The sequence below is a fragment of the Pleurodeles waltl genome, chromosome 9 (genome assembly GCF_031143425.1).
Source record: "Pleurodeles waltl isolate 20211129_DDA chromosome 9, aPleWal1.hap1.20221129, whole genome shotgun sequence".
In the NCBI taxonomy this organism is placed as follows: Eukaryota; Metazoa; Chordata; class Amphibia; order Caudata; family Salamandridae; genus Pleurodeles; species Pleurodeles waltl.
Genome location: NC_090448.1, coordinates 1055507883 through 1055527369, shown reverse-complemented (window position 1 = coordinate 1055527369; position 19487 = coordinate 1055507883). Strand labels below are relative to the sequence as shown.

Sequence of the window (19487 nt, the reverse complement as noted above, 5' to 3'; positions counted from 1 at the left end):
TTTGGAGTTCTTAGTTCTGTGGTATACTAGGTGGCCTGTTTGGAGGGTCTCTTGGGTTTTGAGGGCTTGATGATGGCGACTCTGTCAGCGCAGTTGGTGATCCAGGCAGAGAAGTTCTTGACAGCTTGTTCTAGGTTGGTTGAGGTGACCGAGTGGGAGGAGTTGAGAGTGTTGCTCCATTGGCTCTCTAATACTTTCTTTGTGCTTTGGTGAAGGGTGCTGGGGGGACCTGTGATAGTGTAGTAGACAATGGCATGGTCTGTCCAGATAAAGTGGTTGGCGTGGCTGTACTTGACTCTATCACTCCTGTGAAGATAGGGTTGAGTGTGTGTCTTGAGATGAGCGTCAGTTTGCTGACTAGTTGAGTGAGGCCAAGGGTGTTCTTCCTTTCGAGGAGGTTGGAGGTGTTGGTGTTGTCAGGGCCATCAAGGTGGAAATTGAGGTCTCCAAGGAAGATTTAGTGCTTGGAGTCAATGGCAAGTGGTATGATGAAATCGAGGCTGGCGTCAAAGAAGCTGGGGCAAGGTCCTGGGGGTCTGTAGGTGAGCATGCCTCTGATGGTAGTTTTGCCATTGGTGTGGAGTTAAAAGTGAAGGTGCTATATGATTGGGGTGGCATTATTTGAGATGGTGGTACAGTGTAAGGCTTCCTTTTGGATGATGGCGATTCCACTTCTGTGTTTGTTGCTGCGGTCTTGGTGTATTATCTTATAGCTGTCTAGAGTTGCTGAGGCGATGTTGGGAATTGATGCAGAGTTGAGTCACGTCCTGGAGAGGGAGCTGACATTAGGGGTTAGGGAGGAGATGGTATTCCAGATCTCAGTGGCATGCTTGCAGAGGGATTGTGCTTTGAGCATGAGGCAGTGAAGGTGTTCTGGGGTGATTGTGGTCAGGTTGATGTGCGAGTGGGTGCTCTGGTGATGCAGGTTAAGAGGCTGTGCCAGCAGACAAAAGGTCCTACTGTAGATCACAGCAAGTTGTGGCAGCACTAGTCATTGTGGGTTCCAGGGCACAGAGCTCGGAGGCGGCGTAGATTTGAGTGGTGGGAGGAACCAGGGTTCCTGGTGCTGGTCGTGGTCCCAGGACAGACCAGCACAGAAGGGCTTGCTGCGGCCTCCATTAAGTTTGTCTTGGGAGGCGGGCAAAAAATGGAGGGAAGAGCGGCGTGCGGAGTGCCGCAGAAAGCGGAAAACAGAGAAGAAACTGACCAAAGAGATGAAAACAGTACTTTAAAAACAGAGTGTAAAGTAGGGCTAAAGAGACATGAAGTTAAAGGCTAAATAGCAATAGAAACAGGTATAAAGGACTAGATACAGAGTTAAATGGTTGGATACAATGTTACAAGCAAGGATACAGATTTTACAGCAGAAAAGGCTAAGTACAGCGGATGCAACGACGATAACAAAAATGTACAGCAAGCTATGAAAGCCATTGAAAATTATAACAACATTGAGAAAACGAGGAACAATGAGTGAAAACAATAGCAGCAGCAAAAAATGAGGAACAACAAAAAATGAGGAATAACAAGGCAGCTAGGGCGAGCAAAAGCAGCAAAAGAGGAGAGCGGGCACACAGAACTGCTCAATAAGGTCGCGACACAGCCACCAAAAAGTAGGCCCTGGGAGGAGGGAAGGGTGCTTAGAGGTAGGAAGCAGGTGAAAAACAAAGGGAAGCGTAAGCAGCGGTGGGGATAGTGGTGGAGATAGCCGAAAATAGAGGAAAAAACAACGAAACAGGTGAAAACAAAACTTTAAAAACAGAGAGTACAGTAGGGCTAAAGAGATACAAAGTTAAATACTAAACAGCAGGAGAAACAGGGATAAAGGGTTAGATACAAGTGTTACAGCAGAAAAGGCTAAGCATAGAAGATGCAACAACGATTGCAGCAATGTAAAGCAAGCTATAAAAACCGGGGAAAACAACAGCAAAAGTGAAAAAATTAGGAACAATTAGTGAAAACAATAATAGCAGTGAAAAAAAATCAGAAAAAACAAATAAAATGAGGAATAACCAGGCAGCTAGGGCGAGTGAACATAGCAAAAGGGGAGAGCTGGCATGAGGACCTGCTCAATGGCACAAAAAGCAGTCAAGCTAAACTTAGAGGCAATGTGTTACATATTTATACCGTACACAAACATCAACACAGTGAAAATAAAAAACAATAGAAATCCCAAACGAATTTAGACAAATAAAGTAAAATATAATAAATGATTTGACACCAAAACCATCAAAATCCAATTAATACATCAAGAGTTCTGAATTGTAAAAGTTTAAGGTTCAAAATAGCAAGTCCACAGCTTTAGAAAATTGCCACCTGGGCACCTTTAGCACCACAACCAAGGGACCAGGAATGGTTGGGGTCCTTTTGGGAGTTCAAGACTCACTCAGGCTGGATCCTGGTGCAAGTCTAAGATGGTGGCAGCCTGTTATTTCCTTGTGGTTCAGAACAGGAGACCAGTGAAACTAGCCCTTAAAGTCACTATGGAAGTCCTGGGAGCAGGTGGTGAGGCATGTTTCTACAGTAGGGCTGGTCTCTGAAAGTTCCAAACAAGCTCCAGACAACAAAGCAGTCCTTCCAGGTACAGCAGCCATCTGGCAGAGTGCATAGAAGGTCATAGCAGCAGGCAGTCCCCTGGGAGTCCTTACGCAGGTCCAGTAGTGAACAGAGGAGCAGGTCTGAGAGCCCTATTTTTATACTCTGGTGCCCTGCTCCTAGAAATTGGGTGAAGTTTCCAGAGAGGTTCTCTGAAGTACAAGAATTTCCTGCCTCCCCTGCCCTGGCTCCTAGCTGGCTGCACTGAAAATTCAGGGTTGTTAAGCCTATTGTGTGGTGACAGAGTTCAGCCTATTCAGTTGCAAGTGAGGCTGTGCTTAGCTACGCCCCCACATCAAGTCAGTTAATAGCCCATTCGGGCTCTGCTAATCCCTATTGTATGACTGTCTGGCGTGAATTCACAGTGTCCCAACTGTCCGTTACACCCAGTCATGTGACCTAAGGCAGGTTACAAGCACAGAGGGCTAAGGGCAGGAAAATGCCAACTTTTTAAAAGTGCCATTTTCAAATTTGTGATGATAAATCCAACTTTACCATTAAAGAGGGTTTATCATTACAAGTTCATAAGTACCAAACATGATGTATCTACCACCTCTGGTTTAGGAATTACAACGTATTAATTTTAATAAGGAATCTCCAATGTTACCTTATGAGAGGGGTAGGCCTCTCAGTAGTGAGAAAACAAATTTGAGAGCTTTTCACATGTAAAATTAAAAAGACATGTTTTAAGGTTCTACTTAAGTGGATTACATAATTACTGCAATAAGCCCACTGGTTGCATTTAATTTACAGGCGCTGGGTATATGGTATACCACTCTTCAAGGAACTTACATGTAAATTAAGTATGCCAATCATGTATAGGCCAATCAAATCATGTTTTAGGAAAGAGCACACACACACACTATAGCACTATAGCACTGGTTAGCAGTGGTAAAGTGCACAGAGTCCTAAGGCCAACAAGCAAAAATCCAGCAAAAAGTAGGACGAGGAAGGCAAAACATTTGGGGGTTACTCTGTAGAGATGGCCATTTCCAACAATCGTTTTAGATATATGTAAGAAATTATGTTATTATTTTAGGGGATAGATGCTTCTTGCAGGCACAAACCACAATCCTTGTCAGGGTGGACCACAAAAGTTACCAAATTAAATTTTGGTTAACCCTCTGGTAGTTGGCACAAAGCAGTTAGACTTAACTTGAGAGGCAATGTGTAAAGTATATACACAGTCCACAAACAGTAATAATGCAAAAATAATGCAAAGACACAACACAAGTTAAATACCAAACCAATTTAGAAAACAAAGTACATTTTAATAGACATAATGATACCAGAATGACAAAAATCCAATCAGCAGAAGCGGAGATATTCAATTTCAAAATTGTAGGTTTCTATAACTCATAAAAGCACATAGCACCACTTAATGTGATCTGTTCATGCTAGGTCCAAGAAAAAAGTTGCCTTCTTAAAGCTCAGAGCACACAGTTTTGTTCGCAAAGGAAACATCAGGAAGAGTGGAAAGAGCACTGTAGCGTGAAGAGCAGATCTGGCATCACGAACAGTTGTTCCAGGAGCTTTGCATTGGAGGTCAAAGTAGGCTGGGTTGCTGTAGTGTGAAGTGCAGATCTTACATTGCCGGTCCTTATTGGCGGTCGCTGTAGTGTGAACAGTTGGGTTCACCAGACCTGCACGTTGGTGGTTGTCGGAGGCTCGGTGTAAACAGGCCAGTTGCAAAGAGCCCAAAATGTCAGGATTGCACCTTCTTTCACAGGAGATGCTTGACTGATGCCAGCCATGGATCCAGGATCTGAGGAGATACCGCTTGGGGATTAGGAACTCACTCCAGTAGAGGCCAGCAGGGCTGAGGCAGGTCCAGGCAGGTCCAGTGCAGCAGGTTATCTGGGCAGTTACAGGGAGACCTCTGGAGCTTATAGTATCTCTATACCTTGGACAGGAATTCAACCAACCGACCCATGGACTCAATCAGGTTGCCTGGGCTGAAGGAACAAGGTTCAGTCTTTCTTCTCAGAGATCAGGCCAGTCCTCAATCATTAGGGCAGCCCTCTGGTGGTCAAGGCAGTATTCAAGCAGCAGAGCACTTCTTTGGTTGCAGCAGAGCAGCCCTCTGAGGAACAAGGCAGGCCTCAAGTAGCAGGGCAGTCATCTGGGCAACAAGGTAGTCCTTCTGTTTTAATGTCCACAGGTTGAGGAGTGAAATGACGACTGGCTCAGGAAAGATAATATTTGTACCTGGTGTCAGGTTTTGGGGGGGGAATTCCCTAAACTGCCCCCACATCTATCCTCTGAAAACGTATTCCCTTTCCCTGTTAAGGCTCCAAAAAGTCTAGTGTCATTTTTATTTGTGTGTGCTGGAGGTAAGTCATTTGAAGTGTAAGTGGGGCAGGGAACAGTTCCATCGGCCAGCCATCCTGGAAGGATGGCCCATCCTGCCCACACCGAGTGCCTCTTTTGTCACTGTGTGGAAGGAATGCACAAACCCCAATAGCAGAGCCCGTTCATTTTCATGTGACTGAAGGGCACTGGCATAAAGCACAAATGGTTAAGACAAGAAAATGCCAACTTTCTAAAAGTGGTATTTGTAAAATTGTGACTCAAAATCCGCAGCACCCCCTCACCCAGCACCATTGCATTGTTCACTGTCTGCTTTGTAGACTGTGAACATTGTGAGGGTGCTGATGCACCCTGCGGACTACAGCATTGCCGCTGGCTTGATTATGAGCCTGCGACAATGCTGTAGCCTGGTTCACGGTATGCTGGCAGGTGGAAACCGAGGTTTCTGCCTGCCAGCCTAGCGGGAAACTCTTAATGGGGCCGGTGGGGAGGTAGCCTGTCAGAACTCATAATGACCCCCATATCTCCATCTCCTCCCAATTGAAAGTTATCACTTAATAAGTGTAATAACATATCCCATTGTTAGTGGGTAGAGATGGGAGTAATAGGCCTCACAACAGTGCATATGTATTAAAAAGGAAAGTTTAGATCTGGCAAAAAGTTTATTTTATAACTAACTGACATCACAGTTCAGTACAGTTAACAAATTTGCAAATCTGTGTAATCCAAAGTATTTAGGCCCTCATTATGACATTGGCAGACAGCGGAAACCCGTCTGCCCTATTATGCTTTCTTCGCTGGGCCGGCGTGTGGAAACAGTGTTTCCGCACGCCGGCTCAGAGGGTAACAGGGCCTTAACATTGCAGTCGGCTCCTAATGGACCAACCTCGACCATGACCTTATTCTTTTATTCGAGTTCACATTTGAAGACTGGAATCACATTGCTTCGGTATAAACTTTGGGAAAACCTTTGAAGAAAGTTTAGTTAGTTTTGGAATATTCCCATGCTTGGGGCACAGCAGTTGCCGAGCCTGCATGGAATTATTTCGCCTAGGAGCATTCAATGTAACTTTTGATAAGTGTAGGTGTGCTTCCTACCATTTATTTGAAATGTTTTATTTTGCCAGGTCAAAATGACAATTTAAAACTGAACTACAGGCTGCAGCGGCTGCATCCACTGGTTAAAAAGACATATTAATCTAGCGAGAGTCTACCTCTTTAAAATATTTTACCTTTAAAATCACTAGCAGTGTAGCTGGTGAGCAACTGACATATGAATGTTTAATTAGTATACACAGATAAAATCTTTTGGCAGACCAGGGTGTACCGTTCAATGACACATTCAAAGATGAATCAAACTAAATATTCTATATTCTCATAAAGTAATTCATTAATTTCCTTAAGCAAATTGTGTATATGTGCATTCATTACTGCTGATCAACAGCTTTACACAGCAAGTACTTCTCCAGGAGGCACTTAAAGCAATGATTACAGAGACAAAATATGTGTGAAAAGATGTAATACTTCATGCATGGGAAATAAACACAATGACAGTAGAGCAAGAAATGATTGTTTTCAAATGCTATGATAAAGATAACTCTCTAATGTTTCAGTCCATGCTCTTGGCAATCTGCAAGTGATGAACCCCAAACGTCCACACAAGTCACACATTAGTCTTTTCATGTTTTCACATTTTATTATTTCTTTAACGTAACGTGTAGTTTGCACTTTATGCATACTACAGAAACAGAGTAAACTCTTGCTGCTCATTTCTGCTTTAATGTGGAAGGCATTAAACCTGTCAATCAATTAAGTCTCTTTGTTTGCACAGGGAGATTTCTTTTATTTGTTGAATATCTATTGTGAGGAATATGCTCTAAAATTTGAAATCTCTGTTGGTGCAGGTTGTGTGACCTACGGTTATTTAATTTCACAGTGCTTTTGGATTTGTTTATTCACAGCTTAACTATTCTGGTTCTGCCAGTGAATATTCCTGTGCATGCTCATTTGAGTAAACACAAAAGATAATGTCACATGGAGGGTCATTTTTAAATTGATTGGTTTCCAAGGTTATAGATGGAGCACTAAATAAAATTTAAACAATGGACTTATAAAATAGACAAATGATGTATTTTACTCCCTGCACTATAAAGCATAACATTGTTTTTTATCTTCTAGGTGCTGCTGCAATCATGCTGGCATTCATAGCAAAATGCTTTCTTCTTGTCAACCTGTAAGTATACCTTTGATTTCTGCAAATATTGTTTGATCAGCAGTTTTCAGCATTTGTAATGGACTTTACCATTTAGGGAGCAAAAACAATGGCATCTGCATTTTAGTTTTATGTCTTTTAGAAGTATCGATCTAAATGCTGTAGTGTAGAAGACCAACACCTAGAAAATAATTAGTTTAGTCAGTCACTACATGCCATTAGCAGGCTATTTCAAACCAGTGGGTTCTCATTAATGTATGTATGTATGTATACCAAGATTTATAAAGCGCATTCCTACTCAATAAAGCATCGAATCGCTAGGAGGAGAGAGCATAACAAAAGCACACACAATGAAGGGCACTACCCAGAGAAAGAAAGAATTATAAAATAGACAGAAGAAAAAGAAAGGAGAAAAAGAAAAAACGAACACAGGTGATAAGACACCAGGGAAAGATTTTAACGAGGGAAGATGTAAGTTTTTACCAATTTCCTGAATTTAAAAAAACAGGATTCTTGCCTGATGTTCAAAGGGAGCAAATTCCACCTTCTGGCAGCGGCCACAGTAAAGGCTTTATCCCCCCATTTAGCTTTATAGGTTAGGGGGACCTGAATCCGATAAGCTTGAGAAGACCTCAAATTTCTCTTAGGTACATACCAGTGAAATCTGGAAGTCAAATACCGTGGTCCAATCCCATGAGCTGCCTTAAATGTTAAACAGAGCGATTTAAACTGTATACGCTGACCCACCGGCAGCCAATGTAATTGCTTGAGGCTCTCTTTAACTGATGTCCGCCGAGGGAGATTAAGAACCGCTCTGGCGGCGGAATTCTGAACCAATTGAAGCCTATTAATCAACACCTTGTCCAGATTGAGAAATGGGGCATTGCAATAAACTAACTTGGACGTCACCAATGCTAAGATAGCGGATACTCTCCATTCATATGACAAATAAGGGAAATAAATTCTGAGCATTTTGATGGACCATACACTGATCTTTACCGTTTGATTAGCCTGCTTTTTGAAGGATAATTGATCATCAAACAGAATGCCCAAATTCCTACTTACAGTAGAGGGCACAGGGAAAGTGGCACATTCAGAGGGCCACCACCATGAGTTCCATAGCTCCTTCCCAGGTCCGAAGCATAAAATTTCGGTTTTGGTGGCGTTCATTTTAAGCCAATTGGTATTCATCCATTTACTCACTACCAGCATACAATTGCTGAACCAATTCGCCACCTCTTCCCATGGCTGATTAATTGGGATAATAAGCTGAGAGTCATCTGCGTAGGAAGATGGAATGAAACCAAAAGATCAAATTAAACTAGCCAACGGAGCTACATACACATTAAACAGCGTGGGGCTGAGGGATGATCCCTGAGGAATACCACAAGACAAAACATAAGGTGTGGATGTAAAATCGCCACAGCTAACTGTGGTCCATCTATTCATAAGAAAGGACTCCAAGAGCTTAAGCGCCCGGTCCCTAATCCCCAGTTGATGAAGGAGAGACATCAGCAAAATAGGAGATAAAGTGTCAAAAGCCGCAGATAAATCTAAAAGAACTAAAATAGCCCCCTGGCCTCCATCAACCATCCTCCGAATAGCATCAGAGAATGAGATCAAGGCTGTTTCTGTGCTGTGCGCTTTCCTAAAACTATGTTGAGAGACATCAAGAACTTCCACTTCAGCTAGGAACTCAGCCAGTTCCAGATTCAGAGATTTTTCTAAAACCTTTGCCAGATATGGGAGAAGTGCTATTGGCCGCAAATTACTTAAATCCTGACTATCACCATCTGTTTTTTTTTTGAGGGGTACCACTATGGTTTCTTTCCAAGAAGAGGGGTACACCCCGGATATTAGGACCTCTTGATGGGGCTAACATCCGAGCCATCAGATCAGGAACCAAGTGAAAAATAGAAGGAGGACACGGATCAAGAGGAGTGCCAGACTTGATTTCAAGAACCCTCTTTTTAATATTGTCCAAAGTAGGGAAATGGAAATCTGATAATAGTTATTTGCCACTTGCATTAGAACTAGCAGGTGTCAAGGAGGGAAGTGCTCCAAGGGTATCCTGAGGAGCAAAGTTGCTATGCATTTGTAGAATCTTCTTCTCAAAATGCACAGCAACCCTATCACAGAATTCCTGAGAGTTTTCCAGACCAGCAGGCTTAAGGGGCGTAGATAAAGCCTTTATCGTCTTAAACAGCTCCCTAGGGGCATTTATTGCCTCCTTCACTTCAGTGGTGTAAAAACTAGATTTGGCCTTAAATTGCGCTACTTTATAAGCCTTCAGAGGGGACTTTAGAACTGCCCTTTCCTCAGGTACTGGATTAAGTTTCCACCTACGCTCCTGTTGATGGTACTTTCTTTGAAGGAGTTTAAGCTCCTTTGTAAACCAGGGATGGCCAGGTTTCTTCCGGCTGCTGGGTCCCCTAATTATAGGAGGCACCAGTAGGGCCATGGTCATTTCCACCCCTTGCTAAAAAACTATAGAGCAGGGGCAGGGCTAATTTCTTCGCCTTAACCCAGCCATCTACTAATGCCGGGACTAATTCCTCTGCTTTAACCTGTTTCCATAGCCTTACCACTTTACCCACCTCCTTATTGGGATAAAAAAAAATCATAGAGGCAAATTTAAAATTCAACAGGTAATGATCTGTCCAGCTCAGCGGAACAATGGTTAAAGCCTACTGTAGAGAGGCTTGTACAAAAACCCCATCCAGAATGTGCCCTGCAATATGTGTTGCTGCTGAGACTCTGAAGGTCCAATCCAGGGCCTCCATAAAATCTAAAATCTCACGAATCACAGGGGTGGAAGTCTCATCAAGGTGGATGTTAAAGTCTGACAATATAATAGCTTTCAGAGACAGGACTATGGGTTCTATCAGTTTGGCCCAGGACTGTACCAAATTTGTGGGCGGTCCTGGCGGGCGATAAATCAAGAAACCCTCCAACAGTACCCCACTATTTTGGGAAATCTTAAAGGCCATTGCCTCACATGTTTCAGTGGAGGAACTGAACCATGTGCACACGAGCGCAGAACTACAAATAATAGCCAAACCACCCCCCCCCTATTCTGAGATCTGTCAAGTCTATAAGAAATAAATCCTGGTGGGGAGGCAGCAACAAAGTCTGGGTCAGATTCTGCTTTGCCCCAAGTTTCAGTAATAAACAGTTGATCTGCCAAGTATCAATCATTTCACTAATTTCCAGTTTGTGTTTGGGGAGGGAGAGGGCATTTATTAAGGCATACTGGATAGACTGATTATAAGCTGCCTTTTGTTCCTGTACTGCCCCCCCCCAGCCTCAGCGACCTTCTATCCTGGCCTCTGACCTCTGACCTCTTTTAGCATTATAGGGGCTTGGGCACACCAATTACATGTTTCAGAGGTCCAAAAATTAAACATTTGTGCATGTTCTTCTATAGCAGAAAATATGTGAGAGACATTCTCTTCAGCATCCAGAACTATAAATGACAAACAAATATCAGATGCCTCTCATTAATAAGCATTTTGCAGGTACTCCACAGCACTACTCAACATTCTATAAAGCCATCCATCATCCAGCAAAATGTAACTAGTGCAAGTGGTTTAATAACCCCCAATTTAAACTCTGCAGGAAGTTGACTGAAGTGAATAATACAATTGAGTGAATCCAATTGTTTCAAAGGTCTAATTGAAAATCATAGTTTGTTGGGAAAAAAGGAACAAAAGTCGATTTTCAAACCACTGATACCTCGCTTTTATATGGTCCTGAAATACATAGTTTACCATTTTACTTTTATAAAAAAAAAAAAAGTTGTTAAGATGCACAAATTTAATGATCATGAATTTATCAATCCCAGAAAGATGAAGAGCTGATTGGGTTGAATCTGGCCTGCTAGAAATTTAACGCACAACCTGTAAATCATACCAGTGGTAGGTTATTAAGTACTATATCACCAAGACATCTTGAACTACGAAGGGATGACACAGATGAGGGGAATGAGAAACGTTTAGAGATTCTTCACTTAAACATTTTCCAGGGTTCTGTTAGTAAATGTCCTACCTAAAACCCAATTACAAAAACAAGTTAGAATGCCTTCTAATTGATTTTTGTACACATCATGTTCAACACTGTGAATAGTATGTTGTACGTTAGTAGAACATTGTGCTGATGTTACCAACACACACCCCAAGGTTTCTGTATAACTTTAAAACATCTTTGTCTTTCTTTTAAAAAGTCCCATTAGAGAAATTATTCACACTTTGCCCTAGTTATACCATCATTATACCATGTTACGGAAAGTTAAAAATGGAAAAACCTGTAATGGTTTGAAGTACAAACATGAATATGGTAACCAGCTGCATTATTGTAATTTAGACCAAAAACCATTAACCATTATTGCGTAATATAAATAAATTGCCAAACAATGGGCCAGACAACACTCTTTGAATGCTCTGATTGATGTCCAAAACCTACCAAAGTTATCTTCCAAATAATTTTTCAAGTATCTGGGAAAAGAGAATAGAGGAGGACATTATGAACCAAAAGAGAAGTCATATGAATGAGGCCGCAGGTGTAGCTCTGGAAATTAGGATAGTGGGGTGGGGATGTAGAAATCTAGAGATCTAGGCATATGAGTATATTTAATATTTAATAATTATGAGGCATTTTGATATTAAAAAACATATACTTCTAAGGAAATAGTTAATACATTTCATAGGAAAGCAGGCATATGGACTGGAAATAAACTGGTGCCTTAACCAGACGTTTCACCACAATCTTTAGACTGGATGATTTATAGCTAAAATAATGACATATTGCTTTTACCACACAGTATTACAATGAAAGTGGCTACATCCAAGGCCAATGCCCAAGTAGTACTTAATCTCTACTATTTACCCAGCGGCTGGCAAAATAGTACATAATGGCCCTGGCCGTCGGTGATAAAGCAGCGGTAATATCGCCAACGGTCCGGCGGTAAAAAAAATGGAGCTATGACCACGGCTGAAACCACCCAGACAGCCACTTTAACACACCGACCATCACAGCGGTAGCAACAATCACCACGGCGGTAACCACCAACAGCCAGGCGGAAGGCAATGTTCCATCCACTGTATTAAAACAGGCCTATCCGCCACCTTTTCTGGGGCGTTACCAACAACATCAAAAGCATGACGGAAACAAAACGCAGAAGTCATCTCACTCCTGCAACAACAAGGAGAGAACACTGCAGGGGCATCAGTTCGAAAATACACAGACACCCCAGGGGGACAGGGAATGGGGGGGCACCTCAGCCGGAAGAGGGGAGGGGGCGACATGCCCTGTGCGATGTCCTGGGGAGTTCAAGGCCACATTCTCTCATGTGGGTGGTTTGCCCACTGCTTGGTCCTGGGGAGTGCAAGGCCACAGTAGCCCTAGTGCACTGGTCTCCAAACATTTTAATGCCGGCCCCCCCCAGTTGAAAAATTAAAATCATTGGGCCCCCCCCTCAGAATTCTTTGGAATTATTTTATAAAGATGGCAATGTTTAAATATGTCTAGACCTATCTAAACATTGCAGTACTGTTACCTTTATAAAAATGCAATAACATGCTTCTGCTTAAATCAAAGCTCTGTTATCTGTATCATGGGCAGCAATGCCTGGAGATAGGATGTGGCCTTCCTAACTTTAACCTTGCACTTACTACATCTTGGAATATTAATACAATCAACTATAAAAAAACTTTGATGGTCTGAACGGTTAAAAGAATCCATTGGTGAATGGTCAATGGAGATAATCGAGCAATGCAGTATGGACTTAACAGAGGATTCAATAGTGATCTGGTCATCTTTCCTAGATAGATTTGCCGCCGCTCTCCTCATAGATGGATCGTAAAAGAGGCATCAAAACTAGGGTTGAGGTGCGAAAACGAAAAAAGATATAAAATTTTCCGCACACATGATTAAATTAAGAAAAGAACGGAATAGAGTTTTAAGACTATACAACAAGAATTCAACAAACCGTTATGTTAAGGCAGAGTTAAAAAGAATAAAAAATATATATCGGAAACTAATATGGGAATACAATCATCAGGAAAACCATGGCTTTTGGGCCAAGGGCCTATTTTTGAGTAAAAAATCAAACACACAACTTTTTTGGAAAATGGTGAATGCCCTGAATAAAGCTCCAATGACTCTGGCCAGCTCCAATATTTCAGAACCCGTCTTGTTTGATTACCTAAGTCACCACTTTGATGAGCAAAAGATAAGCAGCAAAAATTTAGAAGAGGATGCAAAAAAGTTAAGCCTAGAAAAAACAAAATTAAAACCCCTTACAAAAAAAAAAAAAATATTTACAATGGCAGAAATTATGAGGGCTATAGAAAACAGCAGATCTGGGGGTGCTCCCGGCCCAAATGGGATCCCAAATGTCTTGTTTAAACTGAATCCGGCATTTTGGGGTGAAAAATTGGCTTTGACTTTCAACCATTGTATGGCATTTGGAAGTATTCCAAAATCTTGGAGGGGTGCGATATTCCATCCAATATTCAAAGGAGGTAATAAGTCACAAACTGAGAGCTATCGACTAATTACCGACGTAGAGGCTAAATATTATGCCGGAAATTTACTGGAATATGCGTAGGTGGGCAACCGAAAATAGCATTATTCCTTCCAATCAGACAGGTTTTGTAAAGGGCCTTGGTACTGCTGCAAATATTTTAACTCTATCCCCGATCATTGATAAGTAGAAACAAAAAAATCAACCCTTGTATCTGTGTTTTGTAGATTTTAAATCAGCCTTTGATCTGGTACAGCGTCCTCTCCTATGGGAGAAATTAGTTTCCTGGGGGATACCGGTGAATCTGTTAAAGGCTATTGAACAGTTATACACAGATACATGGGTAAGAGTTAAGATAGGAGATGGATCTTTCCTTTCAAGGGAAATTAAAACAAAACAAGGATTGAAACAGGGCTGTGTGCTGACACCATATCTTTTTAATCTTTTTTTATCAGACTTGACTGGGGAATTATACAAGGTAAATGCGCACCCCCCAAAGCTTTATGATATGACTATTTCAAACTTGCTATATGCTGACGACGTAGTACTCCTGAGTCAAACTAAAGTAGGGCTAAGATGACTTATTGTAAAGATATTCAAATATGCAGAGCGAAATGGTCTGGAAATAAATCAGAAAAAATCCAAGGTTATGGAAATTAGCAAAAATAAATTGAGGGCAAATATTTTTTGCCACAAAAGGGTGTTCTGGAACAAGTAAACCAGTATAGATATATGGGTGTGCTTTTTGACGAACTGGGCTCCTTTGTTCCCCAAAAACAGGAGCTATACAAAAAAGGAAATACTCTATTATACGCTTTTCGTTCCTTAAAGAAATTGCTTACTGGCCCAAGTTATCGGCTGCTGCTTCAAGTCGTTACAGCCAAACTAATTCCAACATTAGGATACGAAGCGAAGCCTTGTGCGGGCAAGATGCTATAATCTTAAATAAAATTACTGGGAAAATGTTTAGGTCCTTATTCCAGCTACCGGGATATAATTCCCAAGCACAAATCAAGCTGGAGTTTGGTTATCTAAATCAATGTATAAATAGGAAAGCCAGTTATATCAAAGTTTGGAAACTTTTACAGCTAACAAAGGAAAATCAGCTCTGTCAAGCACTTTGGAAGGAGATTAGTTCTAACCCCAAGGCCAAATCTCAAGAGTATCTAGATCAGGCATTAACAGACTTGGAAGTAGCAGAATTATAGAATTTAACTCTTTCCTACCCGGCTTTTAAAAAAATCCTAAATCGAATAACAAGGAAAAGATCAGTGAACATGGATAAGAGCTTATTGGCCTGCAGATCGCACTCCTGGATGGTAATAAACGAGTATAAACTTTTGAAATGTCAGCCCTACCTGGAAGCCGGGTGGACAAAGACAGTCAAGGACCATTTCATTAAATACCGGCTCAATATCATTTCTGATGGTGCATACTTAGCCCCGTGGGAACGCCCTGAAACAATCCCTCAGTGCAGGCTGTATGGCCGGGGAAAGGAAGACATAATCCACTTGATTTGTATTTGTAATGGCCTACGAAATGAACTCAAATCTCTATTGAAGGCAGCATTCAACCAACGAAGGATAAGGACTTGCAGGCAAGCGGTGATTGCCTGTTTTAAACCCTCTGATGTTGTTTTAAATGCGAAACCTACCAAGTTTTTACGTTTAGCAACAAATATTTTTTTTTAAATAAGATCTTAATTAGTACAAATGTATTGTTTTTATAGAAAAAAATAGATTTAACTCGCAAAAAACAATTAATCACCATACAGTACTCATGAAATGATTCTTAATCATAGCTAAGTAAGGTATAAGACATATATGGGTAGTCTACATTGACCTCGGAAAAGGACGTACCTATTAGGAAATTCACAAATAAAATTATTTTTATGCATATAGGGGTTACCGATTGATCTTTAAAATTATATATATTATGATTTAGACATATTTTGTATTAGATAGAAAGATGTAATGTATTGGTTTTTGTTAACTATGCATTGAATAAAAACTCGAACTTGAACTTTTCTGTATAATGCTTCTTTTGGCCACAGTCGGGTGCCTCCCCTGTGATCACTTAAGGCCCCCCTAGGGGGCCTGCCCCCTGTTTGAAGACCTCTACTCTAGTGGGTGGTTTGCCCACTGCTTGGTCCTGGAAAGTGCAAGGCCACAGGCTCTCAAGTAGGTGGTTTGCCCACTGCTTGGTCCTGGGGAGTGCAAGGCCAGTCTCTCTAGTGGGTAGTTTGCTCACTAGTTCTGGAGGGGGCCTTGTGCCCAGTGCACTTCATCCTGGCAAGGATGGGGTGAGTGGATAGCTTCTTCCACTGGTTCTGTAGGGGGCTTTGTGCCTAGTGTGCTTCATCCTGGCAAGGATGGGGTGAGTGGATGGCTTCTTCCACTGGTTCTGGGGGGGGCCTTGTGTCCAGTGTGCTTCATCCCGGCAAGGATGGGGTGAGTGGATGGCTTCTTCCACTGGTTCTGGAGGGGGCCTTTACCCTGTGATGCAGCACTTGGGGAGTGTAAGGTCACAGTCTCTCACCTGGATGTCACACCTACAGGATTTGCAGGGTCCAGGACGCACTGCAGCCCATAGAGGCAGGACTACACACTGCCTGCTGGTGGTGACGGCTGCTTAGTGGTGGCAATGGGGATGCTGGTGTCGGGGCTGGCTGTAGTGGGGGAGGCTTCAGCCCATCCCCTGCAGTCTCGGACAGCTGCCCACTGGGGCTGCTGGTGGCGGTGCTGGCAGTGGTGGGGGGAGGCTCCGGCCCTTCCCCTGCAGCCTCGGACTTCTGCCCACTAGGGCTGCTGCTGCTAGTGGCGGTGCAGGTAGTGCTGGGGGGAGGCTCCAGCCGTTCCCCTGCCGCCTCAGATGGCTGCCCACTGGGGCTGCTGCTGGTGGTGGTTGTGCTGGTGGCGGTGCAGGCAGTGGTGGGGGGAGGCTCCAGCCGTTCCCCTGCAGCCTCAGACGGCTGCCCCCTTGGGCTGCTGCTGCTGGTGGCAGTGCAGGCAGTGGTGGGGGAGGCTCCAGCCCTTCCCCTGCAGCCTCGGACACTGAACCACCATGGTTGGTGGTGGGGGCTCAGAATCAGTCCCAGCACCAGGCCTCCTGTCCTTCCTGCTTGCTGGTGCAAGCGCCTTGCCCTTCCCTTTGGCAGCTGGTGGTGCTTCCTTGCCCTTCCCTTTGGCAGCTGGTGGTGCATCGTACCCTTCCCTTTGGCAGCTGGTGGTGCCTCCTTGCCCTTCCCTTTGGCAGCTGGAGCAGGCACACTTTCAGTGCTGATGGCTGGTTTCCTGGAGCCTCTCCCACCTGCAGTAGCTGTCGACACTACTGTGGCGGTTTACTGGGTGGCTGAGGTGCTCGCCTGGGTTCTGACCACCCTGGCCTGACGTGAAGGACGGTGGGGAGGGGTAGGGAAGAGGTCAACAGTGAAGAGGAAAAGCTTCTTATGGACATTGGGGTGGGAAGAGGGTGAAGGTTTGGGAGTGGAGGAAGAGGGAGTGGTTGTAGGAGGTGTCTGTCTGCTGATTTTGGGTGCAGGTGCATAGGCTGGATGCTGTTGTGAGGTGGATGGCTGTTGGGTGTCTGAGTGCTTGCGTTTGTGTACTTTGGGAGGAGGGGGCACAGACACAGTGGGAAAGGACACAGGGGACGTGTGCATGGATGCGGGGGTGGTGAATGCCAGTGAGGGGTGTGTAGTGATAGGCGTGATGGAGGTAGTGGATGAGGATGTAGTGCATGCAGGTGTGAGTGGAGACGCTACTGGGAGGGAGGTGGACAAGGAGGAGGAGGGGGACACAGTGGAGGCAGTGGATGTTGGTATGTCTGCATCTGGATGGTGTTTGTGTGAGTGTCTGTGGGATGACGTGTGCTGCGTGTGTTTGCCTGAGCCACTCCTGTGTGTTGCCTTGTGTGCATGCTGGTCTGCCTGTGTGCTTGGGATAGGTTGGGGTTGAGGGGAATGGAACTGGGTAGAGGAAGTTTGAGGGGGGAGGCTAGAAACAGGGACAATGGCTGCCATCAGGGAGGAGGCCATAGCCTGGATTGATCTCTGTTGGGCCGCCATGCCAGAGTGAATGCCTTCCAGGAATTCATTTGTTTGTTGCAAATGGGCTGCCAGGCCCTGGATGGCATTCACTATGGTTGACAGCCCAACAGAGATGGATCGCAGGAGGTCAATAGCCTCCTCACTCAGGGCAGCAGAGCTAACTGGGACAGGGCCTGAGGTGCCTGGGGCGAAGGAGATGCCCACCCTCCTGGGTGAGCGGGCACGGGAAACTCACTGAGGGGCTGCTGGGAGGGCGGAGCTAGTACGGGTGGTGGCGGCTATACCTGTAGTTGTGGTGGGCACAGAGGTGTCCGCCACCAGCAGGGAGCTTCCATTGGAGGAGGTATCACTGTCAGAACTGTCCCCTCCTGTCACTGCTGTGGTGCTTCCCTCGCCCTCCGTCCCACTGGTGCCCTCACTGTCGGTGGATTCGGCCTCATGGGCCCTGTTGGATGCAGCTCCCTCCATCGCCAGTGCTTCTGCTCTTCCGCCAGATGATGTTAATGCACATAAGGACAGGGTGACAAAACAAAAAGGAGGGGAAGAGACAAAGGATACACTTGGTCAATGGCTGATCCAACACCACCGTTGGCGTACACGACACACACACAGGGAACAGCTCTACGCACTAGGCAATGCACTACCAGTCACAATGCTAGTCACCAGGCCATGGACAGGAATACATAACACCAATGGCAGCATACCTGGCACCCACAGACCCCTGCCCAGTAGTGGATGCCTACTAGCCTGGTAGGAGGTGGTGTTCATCAGCCCCTGCCCAACATGGGACCTACCCTGCAACGTCCGGCCTGGCTTAGGGGCACCCACAGGCCCACACCCCCCACCTGGAGACCACCCCACCACGTGCAAGTAGTATATTAGGAAACTGTACTCACCTCCTTGGGGCTGCTGTGATGCCCTCAAGCGCCCATCCAGCTCCGGATAGGCCACCACCAGTATGTGGGCCATCAGGGGGGTCAGGGTTTGACGGGCACCCCTTCCTGATTGGGAGGCCATCCCCAGGTTGGCCTCTGCCGTCTTCCTTGCCCAGCATCTCAGGTCCTCCCACCGTTTGCGACAGTGGGTGTTCCGCCTGCAATAGACCCCCAGTGTCCGCACATCCTTGGCAATGGCACGCCATGTACCCTTTCTCTGATGGGAGCATACGAGGCCCTCACACACAGCACTCCATGCATTCATGCCCCTTGCATCATGCTCACACTGTACTCACCTGTTGGTCTGGAGGCCCATACAGCATTCGGTACTGGGGAAGGACCCCATCCACCAGTCTCTCCAACTCCGCAGCGGTCAAGAGCCACGGTCCGTTCCAGGCACAGGTCACAGCAGCACTTGCAGTGTAAGTCCTCTCCTGTTGAAGGTCAGGTAGCAAGTGAGAGAACAGATTGAAAATGGTGGTCATGTCCGCGGTGGTGCATAGTGGTACTCAACCGCCTCCCGCAATGGCGCACAATGTAGGCGGCATTACCTCATTTCCACATGTCCATCCACACAGGACAGGTGAATGCCATTTCAGTGGGGGGGCAGGCCATGGCACCTAACTGCGTCACAGTACACATAGGCACCATTTGGGCCTATACAACAATATACTGTTACAGTCACAACATGAAATGGAGTGTAGTGTTTGGAAATGTGGAATACGGACCAGCTGCTCCCCATTTTGCCCCATAGATTACAACTGCTGCAGATGAATAGGAGATGGAGACATCCCTCCATGTACAGACCCCTGGTGTACTTGGCAACAATGGAGGACAGGCACATTGTCCTCACCTATAGACTGGACA

The 19487-nt window shown here is 44.7% G+C and overlaps 1 protein-coding gene across 1 annotated transcript in view; it reads left to right on the top strand.

Moving 5' to 3' along the window:
- LOC138258774 (galectin-3-like) overlaps positions 1 to 19487 on the top strand; it is a 268387-nt gene that overhangs the window by 16716 nt on the left and 232184 nt on the right. Inside the window, exon 2 of the mRNA XM_069206020.1 lies at positions 7081 to 7135. Within this exon, the coding sequence (XP_069062121.1) occupies positions 7095 to 7135 (41 nt within the window). The 5' untranslated portion in view covers positions 7081 to 7094. The remainder of the gene's footprint in view (positions 1 to 7080; positions 7136 to 19487) is intronic.